Below are 9788 nucleotides of genomic sequence, written 5' to 3'. Positions count from 1 at the left end.
CTCACCCTCTCCGGCTCGGACGAGAGCCAAGCGCCCCAGCTGCCCATGGCCGCCGCTCCCGGCGAGGCCAGCAGCCACCACGCAGCAGATGGAGAAGGATCACCCAGGGCCAAAACCTCACCTCTCTTCGACATCTTGGACGCCGGAAAGGGATGGAAAGGAAGTACTCACAAAGGATGCTGGGATATGAGCCTTTACGCCCCGCCCATGATCGTCACGTGATTCGGAGTTTGCTCAGCCCGCCCCTTCCCCCAGCGCGACGTGCTATTACGTAATAAACCCTGGAAGTGGGCGGTTCCGGGGTTGAGGGCTGCGGAAGCGAATGAAACCTAGAGTCTCCCCTCCACGATTTCGAAAGTAGTTGAGAACACGGAAACGTTGGTTTGTTAATTTACCCAACAGCCTGTTTTTGAGCACTTAGTGCCAGGGACCTGGCTGGATACTACGTTCTGAAATGGTTAAAACATCTGTGCTGTGCAGGGGCCCCCAAAGATCAGGGTGTGGGAGGGCTAGGGGAAAACGCTAAATGGGTTCATTAGGATGTGATTTAATTGAGAAGTGCCATTCTAGCACTACAGCTCATTACAACTATAGGTGTGCCCGGCCCCATACCCATCTTGCTTTATTAATTACCCCTTTCACAGCTTCAGCCTCCTCCATTCTCCTGGTTTCTTTCTTTCTGTCAATACTACATTCATTTAAATATTGAGTGCCCACTTTATGCCAGATACTGTCCTGGGCATACACTAGACTACATCAGAGGACAAAACAGATCAACATTTTTGCCCTTACGGAGCTCACTGCTGGGTGGTGGTGAAGATGGATATTAGACACTGAACAATCTATCTATATATAGAAATCTCCCTATATAAAAGGCTAATATGCAAAGTGTCCCCTTGGGAGTTCCACGGGGAGAGTGGAAGTTCACTCGCTCGCTATGATGTGTGCCGACCACCAGGGGGCGGCACAGAACGAAGGAAGGCCACCGGGGGCAGCCAGATCACCCGCCAGGCCTAGGGACCCTACCCATACATGAATTTCATGCACCGGCCTCTAGTAGATACAACCCATCTTGCTTTATTAATTACCCCTTTCACAGCTTCAGCCTCCTCCATTCTCCTGGTTTCTTTCTTTCTGGCAATACTACATTCATTTAAATATTGAGTGCCCACTTTATGCCAGATACTGTCCTGGGCATACACTAGACTACATCAGAGGACAAAACAGATCAACATTTTTGCCCTTACGGAGCTCACTGCTGGGTGGTGGTGAAGATGGATATTAGACACTGAACAATCTATCTATATATAGAAATCTCCCTATATAAAAGGCTAATATGCAAAGTGTCCCCTTGGGAGTTCCACGGGGAGACCGGAAGTTCGATCGCTCGCTATGATGTGTGCTGACCACCAGGGGGCGACACAGAACGAAGGAAGGCCACCGAGGGCAGCCAGATCACCCGCCAGGCCCAGGGACCCTACCCATGCATGAATTTTGTGCACCGGCCTCTAGTAGACACAATAATTGCAATATGTAGTATGTTAGATGATGTTAAGTAGTATGAAAAAAATAAAAGCAGAACAAGGTAAGCGACATCAGGAAGTGGGAGGAGGGGCAGCTTGCAATTTAAAATAGAATGATTAGTGTGGGCTTCATGGAAGGAGGTGACATTTAGAGCAAAGACTTTAAGATAAGTGAGTTAGTAATACCAATGTCCAGGGAGGAGCAGTTTGAGCAGCGGTCGCCAACCTTTTGGACCTCACGGACCACCAATGGTCCTCGAACCACTGGTTGGCGACCACTGGTCTAGAGTCATCAGCTAATAAAAAGCCCTAAGGCAGGAGTGTGCCTGAACTATAGGAACAGCAGGGAAACCGGGTGTGTCTGGGCAGAGTAAAGTGAAGGGAAAAAGAGTAGGACACAAGGTCAGAAGCTAAGACGTAATGGAATCATATCATGTCGGGCTTTGTATACCACATGGACTGAGAAGAGGAACCATTTCCCTGTTTAAACAGGATCTGACTAATATGTCAGAAGAATCTCTCTAGTTGAGACTAGACTGTGGGAGAGGACACAAAGATACAAGTAAAGAGATCTGTTAGGAAGCTCTGGCAGTAACCCAGGAGAGAGAGGAGAGTGGTTTGGACCCAAGTGGTAGCAGTAGAGGTAATGTGATGTCATCAGATTCTGGATGTGTTTGTGGGGTGTGGAAGAAAAAGAAGAGTCAAAATGTCTCCAGGGTACCCACTGGTGTGGTCAGTGGTTGAGCATCTACTCATTCACCAAGAGGTCACTGGTTTGATTCCTGATCCGGCAGGGCACATGCCCAAGTTGCAGGCTTGATCCCCAGTAGTGGGTATGCAGGCGCCGGGTGATGTTTGTCTCTCTCTCTCTCTGTCTCTACTTCTTCACTTCCTGCATTAGCACATTACTTAAAGACCTGTAATCTAGTTTTTATACTCACTGTATGACTGAAGTTATACTAGAAATTATATATACACTGAAATTGTACTAGAAAAGTCACCATGACCTACTTGTTTTCAAAACCCAAGGACACTCCTCTGTCTTTACCTTACTTGACCCACAGCATTTCACACTGAGAATATTCCCATCTTTTTTAACACTCTTCACTCATGGTTTCCATGATACTAATAATAATAGAAAAATACTATTTGTGGAGTGTTAATAAGTGCCAGTCGTTGAGTTTAGCATTTTATAGGAATATGCCCTCCTGGATCCTCCCAACAACCCTGTTATATAGGTAGCATTCTCATTTTACAGAGGAGAAAACTGAGCAGTATGTCAAGCCATGAGTACAAGATCACACAGATCATGAGAGGCAGAGCTGGAATGCCACCCAATCTGGTTGATTCCAAAGCATAGGCCCTAAGTCACTATGCTATACTGCTCTCTCCTCCTGACTCATGGTCCCCTCTCATTGTATTTCTCTGGGTGATAATACCCACCCAATAGCTTCAATTACCGTCCATATGCTGATCACTTTCCAGTCTATATCTCCAGCCCAGACATTTCTGCTTAGCTGTGGCCAATAAGGATTGTCCAAGATTTACAATGGTTCAACTTAAGTTTGTTTGTTTTTACTTTACAATGGTGCAAAAAGTGATACATATTCAGTAGAAACCGTAGTTCGAATTTTGAATGTTGATCTTTTCCTGGGCTAGCGATATGCAGTATGAGGCTCTAGGGCAGGGGTCCTCAAACTTTTTAAACAGGGGGCCAGTTCACTGTCCCTCAGACCGTTGGAGGGCCGGACTATAGTTTAAAAAAAAACTATGAACAAATTCCTGTGCCACCCAATCTGGTTGATTCCAAAGCATAGGCACTAAGTCACTATGCTATACTGCTCTCTCCTCCTGACTCATGGTCCCCTCTCATTGTATTTCTCTGGGTGATAATACCCACCCAATAGCTTCAATTACTGTCTATATCTCCAGCCCAGACATTTCTGCTTAGCTGTGGCCAATAAGGATTGTCCAAGATTTACAATGGTTCAACTTAAGTTTGTTTGTTTTTACTTTACAATGGTGCAAAAAGTGATACATATTCAGTAAAAACCGTAGTTTGAATTTTGAATGTTGATCTTTTCCTGGGCTAGCAATATGCAGTATGAGGCTCTAGGGATGCTGGGCAGTGGCAGCAAGCCATAGCCTCCAGTAAGCCATGTGATCATGAGGGTAAACAACCATACAATATTTTCAGCTTATGATGGGTTTATCAGGAGGTAATCCCATTGTAAGTTGAGGAACATCTGCATATGAACTGATGATTGGGACACCTTCACCCTACAGGCACTTGAAACCCAAGCTGTCCAAAACAGAAACCACAATTTTCTCAGAAAACATGCTCTTCTGCCCGTATTAGTTTTCTGGGCTGGTGCTACCACCAGTGTCTAAACCAGAAAGCAGGGGCAAAATGCATTCTCCTCTTCTCCCAAGTTCATGGACCTAATCAGCAAGGTCTACTGACTTAACTCTACTTCCTAAGTGTTTCTATCCAAACGTCTGCCTTTTAGAGGCCATTGCAACAGCATCTAAATGGCCTGACCATATCTCTTGTTGCTTAAAACCCTGTGTTGGCCTTCTAGTGCTTACACAGTCCGAGCTCCTTAGCACAGCGCGAGAGACTTTCCTGAAATGACTTCTCTTCTTCCTGGCCTCATCTCTTGTCTCCCTGCCTCTTACGCTTCACACTTCGACAATATCAAACTGCTTGGATTTATGGACTCTTTTTTGCTTTATCCACTATTTATTCTTTATAACTCTGTTCAAATGTTATCTTTTCCTGGGTCATCTCACAACCCCAACATTCTCCGCCACCTCTTTACTGAGAGCAGTGCTTCTCAAATATTTTCATCTGAGGACTATTTTACATTCTCAAATTATTGAAGACCCCCCCAAAATTTTTGTTTTATATAGGTTCTGTCTATTGACAGTTACCAGATTAGAAATTAAAATTGTGAATGTTTAATTATTTGTTAATTCATTTAAAATAATAAGCCTGGAAAATAACTACAATTTCCCAAACAATAAAATTTAATGAGAAGAATGGCTTCGGGGGGGGGGGAGGGTTAATGGGGGGATGAGGACACATTTGTAATACCTTAACCAATAAAGAAATTAAAGATTAAAAAAAAAAAAGAATGGCTTCGCACTACATGCTTTTGGAAATCCCTCTAATATCTGGCTTAAGGAAAGACAGCTGGATCTTCATATTTTTACATTTCATCTGTTGTGATATCAAATGCCTTGTAGCCTCTTTAAATAAAGCTCCATGTATAAGAACCATTGCCCTAAAGTTGTAGATATCACATTGTACAGTACTCCTATTGTTTACAAATTGACCCTGATACTGATTGTGAAATCTGTAGGACACATCCCAGAATGAATTGGTTAACATTACCTTTATTTCCTCACCATCTTAATGGTTGGTAAGGCTTAAAAGTGACACAGTGAGGGGGCACCTGGATTTGAACCAGGGACCTCTTGATCTGCAGTCAAATGCTCTACCCCTGAGCTATACCCCCTCTGCTGGGAAGGGTGAGATTTACAGCTTAATTGTAGTGCTTACTGACCAGACGTGTCTCAGCTGATTAACAGTAGTCTGGCATTTATGATCAACTGCTTCGGTTTTCCCAGAAAGATACTAAAGAACTAAGAAAAGATTACAGAGGCAATCAGGACTCAAGTGCTAGGGGAAAAGAGCGAAGTCCACTTTGACCTGTGCTTGAAGGTGCTGGGGGTGGGGTGTGTGGTGGGATTCCTCTCCTACATTAACTACAGCCTTCTCTACCTCTGGCATCTGGGAATTCTTGAAGATTCATTTCCATCCTGTGCAGCCCAGTACGCTGCGCCCAAGCGGAAGTGCTTCCCTTGTCTTTCTCGAGACCCTCTCTGCTCCTGTGCCAGAGGTGCCCCTATTGTTTCTATTCTCTCCAGTCACTTCCTCTGCTTCCTTGGCTCCTTCAACTTTCAACAGGCTTCCCTTAAATTTAAAAAAAAAAAAAAATCCTTCCTAAAAAAAACACAAAACAAAAACAAAAAAAACCTCTCCCTTTAGCTGTGATTGCCTGTCCATTTCTTCTTTCTCACCACCGATTTTAAAGGAAGTCTATACTTCAGTTTTCTCATTATCAACTACCTGTCTCGCAGTTCTGCTGCTCTCTGTATTAGCGTTGACTGTCAGTTATCTTTCTCCCCTTGCTGTATATGTATTGTTTCTCCAACTAGACTGTAAGTTCCTTGACGGTAGGGCCATGTTGCATTCTTTTTCGTATTCCCTACAGAAGTTGGCACAGTGCCTCGTTCACTATACTAGTAAGCCTTGGGTTGTGCTTGCCGGCCAAACCACAATCCGAATTAAACTCAGCTATCTGATTGCACCCAGCCCGCACCCAAAGCAGCTGAATGTCGTTGGAAGAAAGCTTACATGTTCGTGTCCCTCCAGGCTCTCTGTCTAGGACTCCCAACGGCTGATTGGGTTCCCTTTCCCAGTCTCCAAAATGACTAATTCACATACTTTCTCCTGTCTCAAATCTTCCACACCTTATCTCTCCTCCTCACTCTCTTAGCTGAAGAGCTTGACTCTTCCTTTTTAGAGAAAATGAGAACCAGTGAGAAGCAGTGGTATAGTGGTCAATGGCTAAGAACCAGTCTTGGGGGCCCTGATGTCCCAAGGTGCAGATACTCCCACCTGCCAGGTTTAAGTTACCAAAAAGAAGTCAACCGGCGCCCGGATGGTATGGCTCAGTGGTTGAGTATCATGCCTATGAACCAGGAGGGTCACTGTTTGATTTCTGGTCAGGGTACACGCCCAGGTTTTGGGCTGCATCCCTGGTAGGGGGGCATGTAGGAGGCCGCTGACCCATGTTTTGCTGTCACGTGGATGCTTCTTTCTCTCCCTTTTACTCTCTCTAAAAATCAATTTTAAAATCTTAAAAAAATAAAGAAATGAAAAAAAAAGCTTGATTCTTTTTCTAATCGTACAAGGCCTTCTCCAGCTCTCCTGAATCGACCTCTGCTTGTCCACCTTCCTCCAGCCCCTCTAGGCCTAAGGCCTTTGTAGTAGCCATTTTCTTTGCCTGAAATATGCCCTCATTCAGGTCTGAACTCCAAAATCACCTGCACACAAAGGCCTTCCATGATTCTCCGACCTGAAGTAGCACCCCTCACAGCTTCCTAATGCAGACTCGTAATTTTTAAAATTTTATTTTAGCCCTAGCTGGTTTGGCTCAGTGGATAGAGTGCCAGCCTGCAGATTGAAGAGGACCCAGTTTCCATTCTGGTCAAGGACATATGCTCGTACTGTGGCTTGATCCCCAGTAGGGGGCGTGCAGAAGGCAGACGATCTATGGTTCTCTCTCATCATTGATGTTTCCATCTCTCCCTCTCCCTTCCTCTCTGAAACCAATAAAAATATATTTTAAAAATAAATAAAAAGTTATTTTAGCACTGGATGGTTTGGATCAGTGGTTAGAAGTCGGCCCACGCACCAAAGTGTTGCAGGTTGGATCCCTGTCCTAGACTAGGGGTGCCAGTGGGAGGCAACCAATCCATGTCTCTCCCTCCCTCTCCCCCTATCCCTTCCTTCCACTCACTCTCCCTCTTAAAAAAATCAATGGGAAAAAATATCCTCAGGGAGGATTAAAAATACAGTTTTAATATTTCCCTTATCACTACTGAGCATTTTCTTGTTTATTCACTTGTGCATTTATTTCTAATCTGTCAGTGAAGAGTCAGAACCTTTGTGTCTTTCTTTCGAAAGCATGTTCCGTACCTAGAAAAGGTGGTTTGGTACCTAAGTTAGTTTTCAAAGGGCCGTATTTTCAGGTGGTCTTTTAATTTCGTTCCCCATCATAAGTGAATTTGATATAATTTAGGAAGAAGTACCTAATTTTGAACAAGTAAACAATTCCAGTACAAAAAATTAGGATTGGCATAAAAAGAATGTATCAAACACTTACCAGCAAAAGAAGGTGGGGCTTTAGAACACAAAGCTTGCCAGCACTCTGGTGTGGGTGGAACCTAATTATATTGAGTCACCACAAGTGGACAGGGAGGACAAACAAAACACGTCCTGGGGGTATAGCTCAGTGGTAGAGCATTTGACTGCAGATCAAGAGGTCCCCGGTTCAAATCCGGGTGCCCCCTCACATGACCTTGATGTTTTTCTCTCCTCACTCACGCGTAACCCATAGTAACACGAATGCAATCCCACTAACACAGGCACTTCTAAGCTGTCCCCCACTCAGCAGGGAGAGGCTTACTCTCAATAGGTGGAAAGGAAGCAACCAACTCTTACCCTCTTTGAGACTATTCAACATCTATTGGCCTTGGAGGTGTGCAGGGCAGTGTTATTTTGCCTAGTTTATACTCAGACAGGGAAGACTAGGAGAATGAATCCAAAGTTCAATAGGTTTATATAACTGCAAAGTTTAACAAGACATATACAGATAGCCCAGCCGGCGTGGCTCAGTGGTTGAGCATCGACCTATGAACCAAGGTTCGATTCCCGGTCAGAGAATATGCTTGGGTTGCGGGCTCCATCCCCAGAGTGGAGCGTGCAGAAGGCAGCTGATCGATGATTCTCTCATTGATGTTTCTCTCTCCCCCTCTCCCTTCCCCTGGGGGAGGGGGGGATACACAGATAAAAGGTGAAAAGTGGACAGCTTTCTCCTCCATATTAGCTCAAAGAAAAGCCTTAGGCCTGGGGTAAGTTTGAGGCCTCGTGTCCAGGGGGGTCTAGGTTTTGCACCAGGAGGACAGCTTTGCCCATGTCCAGCCTCAGACACACCAAACAGTAATGGGAGCCATGGGGAAAATGCACTGGAGTATTCCCCAGGGCCCCGGAGGGATGACACAACCAAATTCCGGGTTTAAAATATCGCAGGTGCCCTCTGACCCCAGCAGCATGCCTTTTCCTTTCTCCTTCATTTTTCCTTTTTTGGGGCAAAGCCTAGTCGAAAGGGCTGCCCTTACTCCCTTCACATTTACTGTTTTCCTCTGGCTTAGCCACGATACTGTCAGTGATGCAACCAACAAATATCTGTCCCTACCTTTAGGCTATGGAACTCGATGGCCTTGAATTACTGGTTTAGTGGTTCTCAAAGTGTGGCCCCTTGACCACAGCATCAGCATCTTCTGGAAACTTGTCAGAAATGCAAATTCTCTCGGGAGCCCACTCCAGGCCTATGGAATGAGAAACTGGGGGTGTTTTAACAAGCCCTCCAGGTAATTCTGATGCACATTCAAGTTTGAGAACCACTGCATCAGTTTATGTCAGTTTGTATTAGGAGGTAACTTTATTTTTGTAAATTAAAATGAGCTTATGGATGTGCATGGGGCATTTTAACCTTCTCAAAAGTGCTTTGACTCTCTACCTGTGTTATGAGCAATAGCACCTTCATGTCACCGGTAATTAAAAAAAAAGTTGAAGTTTGGAGAAAGGCTGTGGGTTTCTTCCCCTTGACCCACCCACATCCCCATCCGAAACGGAACGCCAACTGGGGGTAGTCATTTTGTCCCCGGAACCCGTGGCCGCGGAAATCCAGACACCTCCGGCGCCAGTAATCTTACGCCAGATTTGCGCACATGTCCACCCTTCCTCCTTCTGCTAGGTGCAAAGCAAAACCGAAAGCTTTCCGCTAAGGTTGGAAAACGAGAAATGCATCTTTGAAAAATCGTTTCTGTTTTCTTTTAATCCAGGACTCAATGTTAAAATAAAAAAGTCAAGAAAGGGGGTGCTATATTAGTCACAGGGAAGAAAAGCCACCAAGGGGGCACCCGGATTTGAACCAGGGACCTCTTGATCTGCAGTCAAATGCTCTACCACTGAGCTATACCCCCGCGCCGCTCTGGCTCCTGGAGATGGTTCTTTGGATGCACCGAGGGTGGGAGAAAGGAATAAAGGAGAAAAGGAGGCCAAGCGGAAAGCGGAAGGTGCCCGAATCCAGGGAACTCCGGGAAGGCTGCGCGGAGAGGGAAGAATCAGCCCGGGCTGCGAGGCGCTGAGAACAGGCGGGAGGGACAGGTTCCGCCCCGCAAAAGTGGGAGAAGATATGAGGGGGCAGGGAGGCTCATGTAGGTGTGGGGCAAGGGGTTCCCATTCCGTCCGTGGGTTCATGCCAGGTAGCGACGGGTACAAAGGAAAGTCCCCGAATGTGGTGAATCCGTTCGGGCCTTCAGGAGTGTTCCAACCCCACCCTGGACGGGAGGCGAGAGGTTTGCCCGCCTCCCGGCTGCCCCAGATGCCCCCCCACACCGGCCCCGAGG

At 45.8% G+C, this 9788-nt stretch overlaps 1 protein-coding gene and 3 non-coding genes across 4 annotated transcripts in view; 1 reads left to right on the top strand and 3 right to left on the bottom strand.

The window, feature by feature from the left end:
* The window catches only part of RPL23 (ribosomal protein L23), a 4454-nt gene extending 4238 nt beyond the window's left edge, over positions 1–216 (bottom strand). Inside the window, exon 1 of the mRNA XM_005861908.2 lies at positions 122–216. Within this exon, the coding sequence (XP_005861970.1) occupies positions 122–134 (13 nt within the window). The 5' untranslated portion in view covers positions 135–216. The remainder of the gene's footprint in view (positions 1–121) is intronic.
* A 4756-nt stretch (positions 217–4972) lies between these two features.
* On the bottom strand, positions 4973–5044 carry TRNAC-GCA. The gene has a single exon. It is a non-coding gene; the product is annotated as a tRNA-Cys (tRNA).
* Positions 5045–7595: 2551 nt separating this feature from the next.
* TRNAC-GCA lies at positions 7596–7667 on the top strand. Its single transcript has one exon. It is a non-coding gene; the product is annotated as a tRNA-Cys (tRNA).
* Positions 7668–9290: 1623 nt separating this feature from the next.
* On the bottom strand, positions 9291–9362 carry TRNAC-GCA. The gene has a single exon. It is a non-coding gene; the product is annotated as a tRNA-Cys (tRNA).
* Positions 9363–9788: the final 426 nt, after the last annotated feature.

This window comes from Myotis brandtii, unplaced genomic scaffold, assembly GCF_000412655.1.
Source record: "Myotis brandtii unplaced genomic scaffold, ASM41265v1 scaffold157, whole genome shotgun sequence".
Lineage (NCBI taxonomy): Eukaryota > Metazoa > Chordata > Mammalia > Chiroptera > Vespertilionidae > Myotis > Myotis brandtii.
The sequence above is the reverse complement of the archived record's forward strand: the minus strand, read 5'-3'. Positions and strand labels throughout refer to the sequence as shown.